We start from the raw sequence: 17509 nt of genomic DNA on the forward strand, positions 1-17509 counted from the left end.
TCCTAATAATTCTTTTAGAAGTGGAACATAAGCCATTTTGTGAATATGATCTCGCCTAAATAATTAAAATCCTTATGGGAGTGATAAAAATGTCAGAATAAAGATCATATGTACAGTCATTTAAAGTGGTTACCATGTTCCTAATTCTATTTCTACTATAACTAGAAATCATTATAAATAAGTTTAGTTTAATTTTTTAATTAAACAATTTCAAGTTTTTAATGATGTTTGATTCTAAATAAAATGCGTAAACCTCATTTGTGAATGTAAAGTGAATATTACTTTGGCCTTGGACATCATAATAAGGAAAGATAAACGTAATCACATAAGAAAATATCAGTTGCTCAAATATGGTCTAATAATTATGATTCAACAGACAAATTCATATCTTTTAATAAGCGACTTCAATAACAAAGACGAAGCCTTTGATCAAATGCAGGATATTAAAAACCGATTTAATTTCCTTGCTCAAGGACAGGCACCGACGACATCTCGCGATATTGTGTGTGGCGCGGGATTTGGTAGGAGCTGATGAATGCGCAGTAGTCCTTCTGCAGCGCTGTGGAAATGGCGCCTGCGTTTGAGTAGCAGTAGTCGGCAGTTAAGACGTTTAACTTACTAGAAATCAAAGTTGTCTCTTCGATTTTGCTCAGAGGTTTAGCAAATAGGCCAAAAGAGATTATCCGGGCGAATCGAACCCGGATTATGACCGGAAAAGAGTTGCCACGCGAGTCGCATTTGAAGTAACGTTATATCCAGTTTTCTCGAGGGCCGTCATCGTTGCCCAGGTAAAGGCTGTTGCCTGGTGATATTTTTAAATAATAGGTCATATAAGAATGTTGTAATGCAATAGTTTAGTCACCTGTAAATATCCCTGTACTTCAAGACATTTTATCACTCACCCAAGTGGCTTTTTCGGTATTGAAATCTTTTTTGGGTCAGGCTCGTGCTTTGACCGTTAGCTTGTGTGGCTAGGCTAATCTCATGGTATGAACCTGCGTGGGAAAAACTTTCGCAAAACATTAGTTTTGTTACATTAAACGTACTTTAATAGCACAACAAAGCGGGGTTGTGGATTAATTGGTCACGTATAATGCTCTAATTTGGTTTGTTGACATTAGCGGTATTATTTGGCAGCTAAACTAGCGGTGCTGCTAGAAACAGAAACCTTAACGTTAGGCAAATGCTGAATAACCAGTTACTGTGTTATGTAAACTATTTTAGTGACTATAACCAAAGTAGCGTATAGGGCCTTTGTCTAGTTTTTGCTGTTTGCAAATGTGTTGGAACAGTTTGGAGAAAACGGCTAACGTTAGTGTGTCTGCTATAATTTGAATGGTATTGAATGCAGTTGTCTTGCAATTTGCAAGAGTTTAAAATAATACATAATGTTACGTTTTAAGACCATGCATAACTGTGCAAAGTGTTTTTTTTTCTCTAAATTAGGCCGTGTCTAAACGTCTGCGTTTGTAGAAGTGCGTGCCAGGTTGCTGTTTTCCCACGTGAATCTCGCGCATGGGTGGGACGTTTGGTGGGGGGCACATGGTTGGGTCATGTGTTTGCATTAGGTGGCCAGTTGTTTTTTGGCAGGCTGGTGTCATTAAATCACTTGCAGCATGAATTCATGACAAACAATAAATATTTATTCATTAAAAACATATATTCTAGATATTACTGGAAATAGTCCGTTTGTATGAGTAATCACATCTCCACTAGTGAAAATCAGTTGGTGTTCAAAAACATATTCAATTCTGTTGATGTTAACACATTGCGTAAATAAATATGCAAAAGAATTGTATAATTTGTGCTGTGTATTTTTACAAATGGGCAGATAATTGCTGCTTTAAAAAATGCATATTTTAACAGGTGAAAATGTAATAGTCAATATCAAGTAAATCATTCTAGTAGGCAAAGATGTCCTAGTGCAAAATCATTTTCTACTTGAGCCATTTGATTATCGTGTTGTTTTGACTATGATTTTTTTTGAGATAGTGTTATCACACTTCAACCACACATTTTGAAGTATGTAAACGTCAAAGCTGCATACATAGAGCGTTTCCCATACAATGCATTTACTTGGGCGGTCCGCCCAGGTATATTTATGGCGCCCAAGTATATTTGCAGTCACATTTTTTTCTATCCATCCGTGCTAATGACAGTATCTGTGATCGAATAACTAGTGGATAAACAGCGCTTACGCGTCTTCTCTTCTTCCTGACTTGTTTGGTGTGAGTGGAGCATGGCCGCGTACGCGTCCTCATCTTCCGTGTTCGCATGCACTCTCTCTTCCGATGAGCTCCATGTGTGTGCGCGAGTCCTCGGCCTCTCGTATTTAACTGTCACTTGCATTTAAAATCAGAGAAGCGTTCGTAATACAGCAACACATTGTCGAGAAAGGGCAAACAGCATATAGACGCTCTTTAATGTAGATGTACTGTATTGTATGTATACATGACCATGTAAAAAAGGTCAACTTTTCTGGAAAAAAAACGCCTTAAGTCAAGCTCCTTTTTCATGAAATGACAGAGACCTGTCATTTCATAACATACGAGGAACGTGATTGGTCGAGAAGGCTCAAGCTCGAAAAAATTAAATGGCGGCCGAAACGCCCTTTGGAGGATAGTTTTGTATAAATGTCATTTAAATTTAATTTTCACTTTCAACAACTTCTGATTGCATTTCTATCGAGAAATTAATAATTGTAGTTTTTAAATATGTGATTGGTTATTGGAAAGACTCTCTGATTATAATTCAAATAGACTTCCGTTACGCTGCCTATGTTTCTCTGGGCTGCCTTCGTGCGCGAAGTCGTTCGGCTGCTATTTGTAACCAAACGCTGCGAGCGTTTTTTTTTACTAAAAAAGCGCTTTTGTCAACTTTTTCTTGTCCAAAAAATGCTAATAAATTCGTGACGTCACCAGCGCCACAAGTCTGTCAAAATCCTATGGGAAACACTAGACATAGTGTTACGGTTTATACAAGAGTTATCAAATGCAGGTCTTAGAGTAATTTGATATTTTTGCAAGTAATAATTTCTAGATTTGTAAAAAGCTTTATAACATTATGGGGCGGTTTCCCAGACAGTGTTTAGATTAAGCAGAAGGTTTAGCCAAATTAGGGCATTTATAAGTAGCTTTTATAAACATGCCATAGAAAAATCTTACTGCGTCTTAAGACAAAGCTTTGGGATTGGAACTGATACTTGTTACTGCAAGTTGTTTAATGGAAAAGGGGAACTCCGACCAAAAATGAAAATTCTGCCATTAATTACTCCCCATCAAGTAGTTAAACATCCCTAGGACCTCCGTTTTTCCCCAGAACGCAAATTAAGATCGTTTTGGAAGCTTTCTGACACCTCCATAGATTGCAACGCAACCAAACACACGAACCACATGGCAGTGCATCCAGTGTCAGCATCGCTCGACACATGCGCGCACACAGGCTCTACGTCGGGACTCGCATGCGTCGAGAGATGCTGACACCGGATGCACTGTCGTGTGGCTCTCGGGAACGCGCACTGGAAACTAACACTCAAATCAGGAAGTTTTGGAATATTTTTGTTAGTTTTGTTTGTTTGCGTACAAAAAAGTATCCTCGTCACATTATATTAATTCATACTGAACCACCAGAGTCGCATGGACAATTTTACGATGTCTTTACGCACTTTCAGCGCTTTGAAGATTGGTTGCGTTGCAATCTAAGGAGGAGTCAGAAAGCTTCCAAAACTACCTTAATTTGCATTTTTGGAAAAAATGGAGGTCCTACAGATGTTAAACTACTTGAGGGTGAGTAATTAATGGCATAATTTTCATTTTTGGTCGGAGTTCCCCTTTAAGATGCTTGCATTTTAATCTGGGACTAGGCTTCAGCCTTGCCCTTGTCTGTGAAACCGGCCTTAAAAGTTCACTTACATCTTCTAAAAGTTTTGACTTTTGTTCTTCAAATCAATAACAGTATTTGTAATATTTTATCTGGGTTGTTACCTAGACAAACAAATAAACGTTGTTCAGATACAAATAAAGAGAGTTTGTATTTTCATGTTTAGCGACGGCACAAGTGTGTTCAGCAACTGTCCATCAGGCAGTGTAAATCTGCTGACAGCTGTTCTGTTAAAGGTCTTTTGTCCAAAATCTTTTCCGCAATATTCATCATTAGTTTGTTGTAGGACACAGCATGTTACCTTTTTTTGGATCTATCTATTGAAATTAGGGATGTAACGATTCACTCAGCTCACGATGCGATGCGATTCACGATTCTGATCTCACGATGTGATTTATTCACGATTTATTTTTACAAAATGAGTTGAAACAAATTAGAAACGAACAACTCCCCTTGCATTATTTCTTAAATGTTTCACGTTTCTTTGTATAATATTTTTTTTATTTCAAATAACAAAACTAAACTGCAATTTTAAAACAAATTAATAATAGAAAAAGTATCTTTAATATAAACAAACTAATAATGTCTGTGCTTTTCAAAAAATGTATTGTGATTCAGTTCACACTTCAACCGATTTGAATCGTCACACATTATAATCGATTTTCAACATCCCTAATTGAAATGTAACATAGTGGTTTATGCATAAGGTGGATTGATTTGGAGCATGATTTCTCTCTTCAGTAAGCATGCGTGACCTAGCAGCAGAAGTCACCAGCAGCTTGCTGCACTTCCCAGAAGTGACGGTAGAAGCTCTGGGAGAGGATGAAGTTACGTTGGACTCTGTACTGCATGGAAAATTTACTGTCGGTGAGTACTGATGGTGTGCCTTCATGACATTTAGCTACCCGTTTGAACACAAGTCATGTTGTTCGAGTTAGTATGACAAACAGTGTTTTTTAATGTTATTGTTTGATGTCTTTAAGTTTCATCTTATTTTTCACCGCCCTCTATTATTGTGAACAGGGAAAAGTGGACTGGCCTGGCTTGCTTGCGGACCCCAGTTGGAGGTGGTCCATGCAGTTACTGGCGAGCGTTTATCTGCTTATCGCTTCAGCGGGGTGTTAGAGCACCCGCCCACAGTGTTGGCCGTGCGGGACTTCTGCTGGCTGAAGCGAACAGGGCTGCTCGTGGGTCTGGAGGAAGCTGAAGGCAGCATGTTGTGCCTGTATGATCTTGGCATCTCCCGGGTTGTCAAGGCTGTGGTCATACCAGGCAGGGTAAGTGTGAACAAGTTTAAGTGTCAGTACAGATTGTATTTTTTACAACATCAGACAACAGATTTAATTAATGTTTTTAAGAGCTTGTTGCGTTTAACTAAAGTGCTTTAACAGATTTTACACCTGTTGTTGCAGATCACAGCCATTGAGCCCCTGGTTAGCTATGGAGGGGCCAGTGCTAGCACACAGCATCTCCATCAGAGTCTGCGTTGGTTCTTTGGAGTGGCTGCTGTGGTAACAGACATCGGTCATGTTCTGCTGGTTGACCTCTGTCTGGATGATCTCTCCTGTAGCCAGAGTGAACTGGAAGCCTCAGGTGAGATGACAGACTTCTCTCCGTTTTTGGCTTTTATGAATCCGGAATCGTCCCAAAAATCTTAACCCATTATTTTGTGTTTTGACACAGATCTAGAAGTGATCAATAAATCTCCATCTGAGATTCCAAGGTTCAGGGAGAGTGCTGTTCAACAGGGCAGACACCTGTGTCTTCAGCTTAACAGCCCCACAGGTACAGGGGCGACAGCCTTGCAGTATATCCAGCGTACCAACCAGCTAGCTGTAGGCTTCTCTGATGGCTACCTGCAGCTCTGGAACATGAAGACCCTCAAAAAAGAGTGAGTGAGGTTTTAAGTTCTTTTAAATACTTTATTACTCCTTTTCATTTACATTATGTAATCAATCTCTAATCTTTTCCAATTTTGTTCTCTAGATATCACTCTTTGCTAGAGGGCGGCAGAGTGCCCGTCTATACGTTTACCTTCCAGGAACCAGAGAATGACCCGCGGAACTGCTGCTATTTGTGGGCTGTGCAGTCGGCACAGGATCAGTAAGTTTAACACTGAAGTAGCATGACCATTATTTTGGTTTTGGTTTTGAGGGTACACAATACAGTTTGTGTTTTGAAATTATTGTTCCAGTGAGGGGGATGTGGTGAGCCTCCATTTGTTACAGCTGGCCTTTGGCGAGAGAAAGTGCTTGGCTTCGGGGAAAATTATCTATGAGGTAAAATAAAGACTGTTATAGTTCTGTATGTCTATTTTAAAAATGCGTGCTAATCATGTGATGTTGAGCCTGAAAATGCCTTATTTTGTAAAATCTGACGCTCAGGGTTTGGAGTATTGTGAGGAGCGTTATAGTCAGGACCTGAATGGCATAGCGTTTCCACTCAGGGCACAGGCATCTAACACTCGTCTGATCGGCTGCAAGACCATTGAGAAGTTTCGTTACCATCCTGATCGTGAAGACAGCGTGAATGAAGGTTTGTTTATGTCTTTTAAATGTACATGTAATGTGAGTGTGGATGTCATGTTCTCTACAAGCTGTTGTTTTTTTCCCTCAGTGGCATCTCCTGATACAAGCGTATCAATTTTTAGCTGGCAAGTTAAGTCTTACGGACAAGGGCAGCCATCCACTTTCATTGGAGTTTTTGATATTAACAGATGGTACCACGCTCAAATGCCAGATTCACTGAGGTAAGCGTGTATAGTGTGGTTTGGATTTGGACACATGCTTTAAACCAGTAATAAACATGCATAAATCTTATGTTTGTGCATGTATGATTTTTATGCTCTGATTTTTATGTTTCTTTCTCAGGGCGGGGGAGTCTTTGAAGAACTGTCCTTATATGGCCGTGTGGTCCCTTGACTCTGTGGTGGAGATGACTGCTCCCTGTCCTCTGATAGACATTCTGGTTCATGAACGGAGTCTAAGTAGGGGTCTGCCCTACACCTGCCCTCCACCCGAACAGTTCTTTAATCCCACCACCTACAACTTTGGCAAGACATCTGTTCATTTTTTAAAAAAGTGATAATTTATAGAATGAATATTGGTTTTATTGTAAACGCTGATTTTGTATAATGACGCTAATCTTTTTTCCTTTTCTAGATGGAAGTTGTTTGCTTAATGCTGGAATTGTGCACTTTACTTGCTCTGGCCACCAGAAGGAGGTTAGCTTTTGGCCCCTTGTTTGATATTGTACGCTAAGTTTTTGTTAAGGTTGTACATTGAAGTCTTACTTTATCTCAGACCCTGAGCTTCTTGAAGAAGGTGACACCAAGTTTGAGTGACAGCATCACTAATGGATACTCGCGCTGCCTCATGTCTGGCCTTCTGTCTTCTCGTCTGGCTGATATTCAGCCCTCCAGCCTCTCACAGGTCACACATTCTTCACTCAACATTATCGTGCGTAGAATTGGTTAAGAGAAGTAACTAGATAACCGTAGACCTCCTGTAACAGCATGGTTTCTGTTTTAATTTCACAGGAAGAGCAGCTTGATGCTATCTTGTGCACTGCTGTGGAGACCAGCTCGCTGGGATTCATCACTGGTTGTATTAAACATTGGACTACTGAGGGTAGGAATGTTCAAAATATAAAAAATGGTCATTTTAAGTCATATAAAAAAACCACCTATCCTAATGCATTTGGCACATGTGTGCGCACAGAGCAACCAGGGTCAGCAGTCAATCTGCGCTATATTCTGGAATGGGCCTGGAACAAGGTTGTCCACACCAAGGAAGAGCTGGATGAAATATGTAAATTATCCCCCATAATCTGATTTCTGTTTATTATGCGTTATTGTGAATTTAACAGTGTTTTTATCATACACCTTTTCTTTACCCAGGTGCTCCACTCTTTGACAGCTCCACAAACTTCACAGATCCACAGACACTTCAGCTGTTACAGCACAGTCGACGCTTGCTGGCAAACCTCAGCACCATCTTCCACTGTTTGCTTAATGAGGCTCAGGAACTCACACAGAAAGGTGTCTGAGTGTGCACCGTTCACACGGATCTGTTTTTGTGTAGCTCTTTCGATAGGTAAAAGAACTAACGTCTAATGTGTTTTTTTTGCAGGGTTGGTGGGACTCATGAACAAATGCATGGTGTCTAGTTTGATTTCCCAGTATGCTCAGGTGGTTCTGTGGTTCTGCCGTACCGGTCTCCTTCCAGAGGCCACTGGTATGATCATGTTCCAAGTTAAACTCAGTCTGTGATTTATCTCCTGCATATAATTAACTTGTGTATGCTTTTTGCCAGATGATGATTTGCTGCAAATATCAAGACCCTTTTACAGTCATTCTGTCATAAAGAACTACTACGTCAGCCAAAGGGAAGAACTGCGGAGACTGGCCAAGTAAGTCTGACCACTGAGCCATGTGTACATGTCAATTTGAGTGTCTGTCTTCCATATACAGTACATGTTGGAGGTGTGGTGTAGTACATGCTTCAGATTTATGGGTGTGGCAGGTTTTAGTCTGGCTTTCAACATGTCTTAGTCACTTGTACTTTCTTTCCTAAAGTTCTTGTTACTAAGGACTAAAATAATACATGTTTTCTTTGCATTAGGGATAAGTGGTGTGCAGACTGTCTCATGATTGACGGACTGGTGAGTCAGTGTGGGCAGCGACTTATTGAACTCTGGAAAAGGGACGAGGGTGGAACAGGACACTATCCTCCCCCATCACTTCATGTAAGTGAAGACTTTAAGATGTGTATTAAAGAAAGGACATTGCCTCAGCTATACTGAGTTGTTGTTATTTCTTTTTTTTTTGCAGGCCTTGCTTGATATTTATCTCCTGGAAAATGTTGAGGAGTCTGCCAAATATGCTATTGCATCCTTTTTGGGCGTCTTAACCTATTGCATATAAGTACTTGTATTATATCAAATTTGCTGTGAATATTACTGCCATCAGTCATGTTAAGATTATTCCTTGACTCAGTCTCTTAGGTTATTTATTTGCTACTGGATGTGATGTACTCATTTCCCAATAAAAGTGGGGTGTCAGTGGAGTCTTTTCCCACAGCATTTGCTATTCCCATTGGTTTAGTAAAACTGGTACAAGGCCTATGGTTGCTGGATCATCATGATCATGAGGTACTGCAAAGTTCCTTTATTTTCTTTGTCCATGTGATTTTTTTTCTGCTGCATTGTTTATATTTAGATATTTCTGAAGATCATCTTTATATAGCAGTTTTCTTGGCTTGGTTCATAATTAGTACAGTACAAACTCATATTAAGATATGTGATGTATGTTGAAGCGTTGGGCTGATAGACGATGACATCGTCCATTGCTGATGGCTGTTGGGCCAGCATTGTGATTCCCCTGCAGGACGCAATTTTCTTCATCAGGAGGGTCCGCGGTCGTCCGCACATCCCGTCCGCTGACAGCACATTCCCAAGACAAATGTCGACAGCTGAGTCCACAGTATGACATTCTGCGCATGTGTCGAGCTCATCCATTCGTGCTTTTCCACGGTCGAGTATGACTCGGAAGCTGCGCAACGTGTGTGAGCGCAAGACGGACGTAGAAAGTGAAAGCGAACAGTGAATTGTAGTAATGCGCTCACGCTGTGTGTGTGTAAACTTGTCAATGACGACCTGAACTGTGCGCGTCCGCGATGGCTGTGGGAAATATCAGGGAATATCATAATATGACATAGGGCCCTATGAAATCAGTTTTATTTTTTCCCAAATTCCGTTTTTCCGTTTGAATTTTTCTGGATTCTGCGTTTTCTATTTTTAATTAAGTAATATTTTTTAATAATAAGTATTATTTTTTTTATAATTTTACTAGCACATTTACTTCAATATAGTAAAGTAAATAATATGTCTGTGGTAAAATTATTAAAACAAATCAAGAGGGAGGTGTGGTAAAATGTGTGTGTGTTAGCACTAAAGAACTTTTATTTTGAGAGATCCCCGCAAAGGGTGTTTGACGGTAGCTTCCTCGTTGTGAAACGTGGATGCTGAAAGCTCTACGATCGCATCCACATCACTCTTTCACTCATAGACACTCAAAACAAACAGATTACATATTTACCCCGCATCTGAATAACGCTATTCAAAGCACAATTTGAATTTTGTTAGCTGTTCAGCGCTACTTTCTGATTAAGAAATTATGCATTTTGGCAAATTCCGTGCATTCTGCGTTATACAGCAAATTCCGTTTTTATGCCTGGATTCCGCAATTCCTTCCGCGTTTTCCTGATCGCGGAAATCATATGGCCCTAGTGATGCGTGACCCGCGCTGTTGACTAATCACACACACGCACAGTCTACACTGGTGGGCTCAAGATCTACTCGTCTTTCCACATGAAATAACAACTGGAAGAAGTTCCAAATTTGCAGGTCGTACATGTGCGACTACTTGTAAAAAAACTCGCGCTTTCTTGAAAAGTTGTTCCCAAAATGCGACGTGGTCGCAGTCTGGAGCCCTGATATAATTATTTTTAATGTTTTGGCAGATGGCCATCTAGAAAACTGATATAACCCTCGCCCCGCCCCCCGATGTCATCGTCCATCGCAATGTTTCACTGTAGGCATCGTCCGATGCCAATTTGGTAGACATCGCCTAACCCTAGTATGTTGGTTGAAATGATATTACTAATATGTAATGCGTAATGGGCAATTTTTCATCCACCAGAGCTCGCTGGAACTGCTGTTGCACCCGGCCACCAGTCACTCGCTCTGGAGCTGGCAACACGAGCGCGTCCTGCAGGCTTTAATGTGCCAGCAGAAGCACAACATCGCTCTACGTTACCTGCACGTGATGAAGCCGCCCCTGTCATCTACCAACCAAGCCAAGCTTTCCCTCTCTGTTCTGCTGTATAACAGGTAGAAATATATCTGGGCTTTAAATGGTGTTGTGTAATTTTATTAGTCAATTGTTTTCAGTATGTTCTTTTGTAGTCTCTTACTTTGGTGTGGTTTTCGACGGACAGGTGTATTGTGGAGGCTTGGGCGTTGCTAAGGCAACACTGTAATAAGTTGAACATGGAGGAGTTAATGAGGTTTCTCTTTGAGACTTGTCAGCAGCTGGGTCTGATGAAAGAGCTGCTGAAACTGCCCCTTGGACCAGCAGAGCAGGTGGGGTTAAAAACACAGGTACATATTGTCATAATTCCTTTGCAACCATGTCATCCTTTAATCATTTTCTTCTTAAATTTACCTTTGCAGGAGTGTTTGGAACGATTTCTTCAAAGCTCCGGGGGTTTCCAGAATCGGGAGCTGCTTATGGTCCACTACCTCCAGCAGGCCAATTATGTTCCTGCCCTTCAACTCAACCAAACCCTTAAAATGAACCTTGCAGTATGTTTGGAATCATATTATAGTCTACGGCTTATTTTAATTTTTAAGGGGAAACATTAAATATTCACACATCTATTTACTTTGTTTCAGACTGATTGGGATCCTAAGATGAAAGAAAGGTCAAACACAAGAAACTCTATTCTGAACCAATATGGGAAAGTTCTTCCTCGGGTTCAGCGGAAACTAGCTATTGAGCGCGCAAAACCATACCAACACCCTGCTACCATACTTAGAGAAGGTACCTATAATTTTTATATGCTGTAATATAATTTTCATATTCATGTGGACTTGTGAAGATCTTGGTTTGAGCATTGTCTTGAACTTGACTTATTGTATGCTTTTCCCACCCATAGTTAAAAGACCACAGCCTCTGTCAACCGTAACTAAACGTTCAGCATCTGAAAACGTAATGACCCGAGCAACCTTTATCAACAATGTCCTCTCCAAAATTGAAGAAGTTTGGCTTGGCAAGAATCCTACTCCAGAGTCATCCCCTTCCAAAAGGTCCTGCCTTAACATCACGGTTTGTAAATTATAGATATTGCCTATAACTTTTAGTAAATTTTGCTTTATTGTTGTATTTCCTGTGTAGTCCCAGAGAGTCAGAGATGCTACTGCCAAGCCTGCATCCTCCCTCACCAAATCTACTGCAGCCGTTTGTGGGAACACCAATCAACATGCTAACCAAGAGGATGTCCAGGTATAACATTCTGAAGACTGGTTATATATTAGTGTTTTGTTACCGATAAATGTACTTCTCAAAAAGCAACTCTAGCAAATAACTGATGCTTTGTCAACAGGCTTTTGGATTTGGTTGTGCAGCCATCTTCCCAGAATTCTCCAGGGGGTTCAAATGTGCCGAGCACTCCTTCAAGGTCCATATCCTCGTGGGCTGGACCAAAGAGCATCAGCAAAGCTCCTGAGCTCAATCTGTTGCAAACTCCACAAGTAGTTAAGGTGAGGGACTTCATGTTTTTTTTTAAACTCGCAGACATAAAGCATGACCAAAGCTTAGTACTTTGGCCATCTTGGTCATCACCCATCTCCATTAAAATATCCTTTGGTGTTTCTTCAGAGAGCTCGAGCACTGGCGTCAGTCCCGGTTTTCTCAGCCTTCACCCCACAGTCTATTCTGAGGAGTAGTTTACGACCCACTCCTGTGGCCACTCCCTCTGCCTCCCCAGGCCGATCTATCACTCCCCCTCTTCGCGGCAAAGAAAGCCGTATTACTTTTATAGAAGAATCTGAATCTCCAGTTGCTACCAAGGGCTCCGTCCACTGGAACAATGGGGTAGGTCTGAATGTGTTGGCACTGATGGGCCTTAACATGTATGTTTGATTGTGTAGGTTGAAACAAAATGGAAGTTTTATAGACATTATGAAATTTTGAAGTTGTCTTTGGCTTGTTTACAGATCACCATTAACAAGGAGATCAAAACGCCTAAGAGGTCTTCCCCACCTCCCAAAGCAAACATTGTCTGGAGTGAATTTTCAGACGCAGAAGAGGAAGATAAAGATCTAAGGACTTGCACCCCCTTAAAGGAAGATGGAGAGCATCGTGATGTCGAATCTGAGAGTGGATCTTCTGTAAAAGAGATTCTTGCAGAGGAGGCCAAACAAGTGCTGCCTGCTCTTTTGCGAAGGCCTAGTCTTGGGCAAGAAGCATGTTTTGTCTCCAATCAGTCTGATACCACTCTTGAGTTTCACGATGCTCCTTCACCTGAGGATCTTATAGAAACACAACGTCAAGTAGATGACGGCATGGATCGAGAAGTGACTGTAAAACTTCCTAAAACTTTAGAGGAAGACCATACAAGAGCAGAGTTGTTCTCTGTTACAGAGCTAGCGAAAGAGTTGGATACAGATGACATAAACATGACTTGGGAAGACTTGCCCTGTGGACGGAGCCTTTTGAACACACAGGAAGCTCAGGAAAAGAGTCTCGAGCTTAAAGTGCATGCTGAGGTTGAGAATGATCTCGCGAAGGAAGTGACTGAAGAGCAGTGGCAGGAAACTTCAGAGACTGACATTCACGAGCAACATGAAGTTATGGAAGCTGAGCTTGAGGTTCCACCTCGCCATCTAACACTGCCGCTTCTGCCTGGGGTTTCAGAGTATCCTGAAGTCGAGGAACCAACAGAAACAGAAGAATCTTTTGAATCCTCTATTGTTTTGGAGGAAGGTACTGCTCCTAACACCGTTGAAGAACCAGCTATCGAGGAGTCAGAACTAGTGTCACAAGAACCAGTTTTTGAGACCTCCGTTGTTTCTGAACTTCCAGCGAATGAGTTCATAAGTCATGAACCTGTGGCTGATGCTGTTGTTAATGCACACATTACTGCTGAACCTGAGGAATCTATGGAGATATCAGGTGCGAACCTTTCAAGAACCCTTGACTTTTTATAATTATTCTTGGTCTTTATTCCTGTCATAGTGCTTTTTAATGTAAAAGATTTTATATATGTAATGAGAATGTTAATATATGTTGTATTTACACAAAGTTTAAAATATTTTTATGACCCAGTATGTAATGTTTTATTAATTTGATGCTTTAGATTTGGATGCCTTTGTGGAAGAGCACTTATTTGGTCCAGATCTGTCCCCACCCTTGACCCGATCCAGTATTAGAGAAACTCCAGAGGCATCAATCCAAAGGTACTTGTCAAAAATTCTTCTCATTTATTGAAAAAAATACAGTTTTTTTAGTGTTATGACTTGTGTTTGTTGTGTACATTACATAGTGAATCAGTTTGTGACATTAAGGAAGTTGAACCCATCCCTGACAATGCTGCAGAATTGAAAACACAGACATCTGTTTCCTCATCAGAACCTACAACCTCAGAGTCCAGATGTAAGTCTATTTCATGTTTCTCTTTAAGCTAAACAACAGGGTACCATATTACAAAGCTGACTTTAAAAACATTTCTATAGCTGTAGTGAGCTTGAATGACAGCGATGAACTCACAAGTGCTGAATCTGAGGATGAGCTAGAAGATGAAGAAGAGTCTGGAGATGACAATGCTGAGGACTCGGGTAGTGAGGTTGAGATTATAGAAGAAGTGAAAGGTAATGGGAGGAGTAACCATCTGTCTGGTCCTGCTCTTTACTTGGAGGAACTTCCACCACATGAGCAGTACCTCCAGGAACAAGCCAATGCTGTGTTCTCACTGGTCACGCCTGACGAACAATTGCAAGTAAGTGCATACATAATTTCACTAGTGTCATAGCCAATCAAAACCTACAAGGGACAGAAAAAATTGGGGTTTTGTCCAGTGAGATTTAACTCTGTGTCCTGTTCTACTTTGCTTTTTGTCCTTGTGCAGGTTTTGGATAGCGACATACCTGAGGGAGATGGTGAAGTGGTAATGGTTGGACTCGCCCCTGCAGATCTAGATGAGGAAGCTGCTGTGTCTTATGCTGAGCTAAAGCCATCCACCACTCTGCTGGTACCTGTAGAGCTGGCTGAGGAACAGCAAATGCCCCTTATAGATGGAGGAACTTTAGAGACACTTAGCAGTGCTCCAGATGGCATGCTTCAAGAAGGCTGTGACAACTTCTCACTTATGCTGGATCCAGATGTAGAGGAGCTGCCTATTACTGCAGAGTTGGACTCTAATAATGTTTTGCTACCTTCACGTGAGCAAGAACAACCAAAGAATGATAATTTTAACTCTGAGCTGTTCATCATGGAACCAACTGTTGACGTTTCAGACAACAATGTAGAACAAGTGAATGACTTTGTACTAAACGTTGAACCGGTTGATATTTCTTTTCCTGGACCTGTGGAGCAACCAGACAAACCAGCTGATGAACAGATAGTGGAATCAGCATCCATGCCAGAATCTGAATTTTTTCTTCAAGAGACAAAAGGACTTTCTAATGGTGACAGACTGGATTGTGGTCTTGTTGAAATGCAGGAAGAAGCGCACTCTTCTCTAAAATTCAAAGTATTGGAGTTGTCTCTACCAGAGGATGTCTTGACCCCAGAAGAGCCTAAGGAAATGTCTGATTTGGTAACCGTGGTGTCAACTCTTGCAAAAGACAATGTAACCGAGTCAAACCAGGTAGACGGTACACTTTCCTTGGATGAAGAAACTGACAAGCTTTCCACAATCAAAGAGGTAGCAAGGCCAAAGTCACCAGAAAGATCTAAGTCACCTGCAAGGTCCAAAGTGGCAAAAAGTAGCGCTGAAGTTTTGGAGACTGTTAAAGAAGTGCCTAAGAGCCCATCACGAATGGGAAGGAAAATCGTAACATTCCCTGTACTAAATCTTGACGCTGAGCAAGATGTCACGAAGGAAGAACAGACAGAACTGCCTTCAACACCAAGACGTGTTACAAGGAGCGGCAAGCAACTACCAGACAGTCAAGTTCTTGTTACACCCCGAAGAAGCGCAAGAAAGGCAGACACAACACAGCGAAACAATGCGGATGACCAAGATATGCCAGCTGTAAAAGTGTCAAAGCCTTCAAATCCAACACAAAAGACCCCACAGAAAGCCACTCCCAGGAAAGGATCCCGAAGAACCCGGAACACAGTGGTGGAAGAAGATGATGCGGTATCAGCAGATCCTCCAGCCAGCGATGACCCTCAACCAGAGACCAGACAGAGTGCCAGAAAAGCACGTCCTACAATCGTTGAGATTCAAGAGGCGCATCAAGAAGTCCACGACGAGAGGGTACAGTCCAAAACACGTAGCAGTCCTAGTAGAGTTACACGCAAGTCTACCAGAGGACTTGCATTGGAGAGTTTCCGAGAGGAACCTTCAGAAGTTGCTTTAACTAAACCTCTTATGACTCCTCCAAGAAGCAGGAGGAAGGCTGTGATCAGCACTTCAGAAAAAATCAACAATGCCACTTTCGTTGTTGATGATGCACAACTTCAAAGTGTTTCAAGACGACTTACCAGAAGCCAGCACTGGAATCAAATTGATGGTTCTGAAAAAGACAAGGACGTAAATCCTGAAATTCCCCAAGCTGATGCCTTTGCAGATCGACTTGATGAGGAAGCCAGGGAGGAGAGTGTACCTGTCGTGAATGAAATCGTACGTGCTAAGAGAAAAACGAGTAGATCTGCAGCACTGGTGGCATCGCTAAGTGAAACCCAGAATCCTGGCCTTGAAGAATCTAAAGTAGTGGGAACGGATGATATACAGGAACATACGAGCAAGCCAACAAGACGTACCCGAGCTAGCAAGGTGTCTGAACAAAAGACTGTTGGTGATTCATTCAATTCCACAGCTGACCTGAAAAAAACAAGAGGTGGGTGTCATTGCGTCAAGTCAAAGTTGTGATGCTCCTGTGTGTGGTAATTCAGTTTTTATCGTCTCATGTTGCCTTCATAATTTATCTGCACTGTTTTGTAGGAAGGAGAAAAGCAACGTCTGTTGAAAATGAAACTGAAGTGCCAGAACTGTTATTGCCCCCTACTGAGCCTCATCCACAAGTCTCCGAAGATGGCATTGATTCTTATTACAAAGAGGTCAGCAGTTGTTCTGTTGTGTCCAATGGGGCACGGGATTTTTTGATTTGAACATAATGACTGCAATTGATGTAGTGTGCTGGATTAGACGTTTGTTTCTTCCATTTTAGGACAATGGCCCTGTAGAAGATGTTGCCGTGGAAACTGAGGCTGTCAAACCCAGAAAGAAGAGAACAACTAGGTGACCATGTAGTCCTATTAAAATTGTCATGTGTTGCTTCGAGTTTGTGTGTCATCTACATATTAATGAATGTTTGATCTGTTTGACAGAACCAAGGCTGCCCCAGAACCTCCACCACCTGTTGAGATCAGTTTCCTCTCTCCACTGCCCAGTCCAGCCGAAACCAACGCTAGAATCGAAAAGAGAACGGAGGAAAAAGAAAAGCCCTCGTTGAAGATGAACCTACGTCGTAAACGCATGATGGACGCTATTTTCCCTAAACCTGTGACACGGAGGAAGAAACTTTGATTGCGATTCATCTCCAGATGCGTGGAAAGTGCAGTCTTTTTGTTTTTTCTGCTCTCCCTGTTTCTTAAAAACTGCAGCCTGCTGTTTTCTAATTAAGATAGTGTTTGAAATAAATAAACGTCTAATTTGGAATAAATAATTTTATATAAATTATGATGTTTACAGTGAGCACTGAGGGACTTGGGCACCAAAAAAGGAGATGGCTTATTTTTAAATGTGTTTCTACTAATTAATGCAAATGTAAATAGCTTTTTAGGTATGTTATAAATAAAATTTGATATTATTTTTGAATTTGAATTGTTTTGTTACTTGTT

The 17509-nt window shown here is 41.2% G+C and overlaps 1 protein-coding gene across 1 annotated transcript; it reads left to right on the forward strand.

Annotated features, from left to right (window-relative positions):
- The first annotated feature begins 536 nt into the window (after nt 1-536).
- On the forward strand, nt 537-17492 carry ahctf1 (AT hook containing transcription factor 1). Its single transcript, XM_057344147.1, has 36 exons — nt 537-788; nt 4621-4746; nt 4903-5156; nt 5292-5472; nt 5563-5770; nt 5866-5982; nt 6074-6158; nt 6264-6414; nt 6496-6628; nt 6750-6931; nt 7041-7102; nt 7182-7310; nt 7418-7508; nt 7599-7688; nt 7778-7918; nt 8010-8114; nt 8193-8289; nt 8502-8625; nt 8711-8767; nt 8884-9030; nt 10580-10770; nt 10878-11022; nt 11113-11244; nt 11335-11482; nt 11598-11748; nt 11837-11944; nt 12045-12201; nt 12320-12535; nt 12658-13615; nt 13800-13899; nt 13986-14095; nt 14176-14438; nt 14568-16506; nt 16611-16726; nt 16837-16907; nt 16997-17492. Exons 2-36 carry the CDS (start codon nt 4626-4628, stop codon nt 17193-17195), a joined length of 7479 nt encoding a protein of 2492 aa, XP_057200130.1. The 5' UTR covers nt 537-788; nt 4621-4625; the 3' UTR covers nt 17196-17492.
- Nucleotides 17493-17509: the final 17 nt, after the last annotated feature.

Source organism: Triplophysa rosa, linkage group LG10 (assembly GCF_024868665.1).
Source record: "Triplophysa rosa linkage group LG10, Trosa_1v2, whole genome shotgun sequence".
In the NCBI taxonomy this organism is placed as follows: Eukaryota; Metazoa; Chordata; class Actinopteri; order Cypriniformes; family Nemacheilidae; genus Triplophysa; species Triplophysa rosa.

Coding starts and splice junctions, on each gene's coding strand:
- ahctf1 (XM_057344147.1), top strand. CDS start 4,626: ATGCGTGACCTAGCAGCAGAAGTCACCAGCAGCTTGCTGCACTTCCCA. Junction 6,159..6,263: donor CGGGGAAAATTATCTATGAG/GTAAAATAAAGA, acceptor TCTGACGCTCAG/GGTTTGGAGTATTGTGAGGA. Junction 6,932..7,040: donor TCCCACCACCTACAACTTTG/GCAAGACATCTG, acceptor TTCCTTTTCTAG/ATGGAAGTTGTTTGCTTAAT.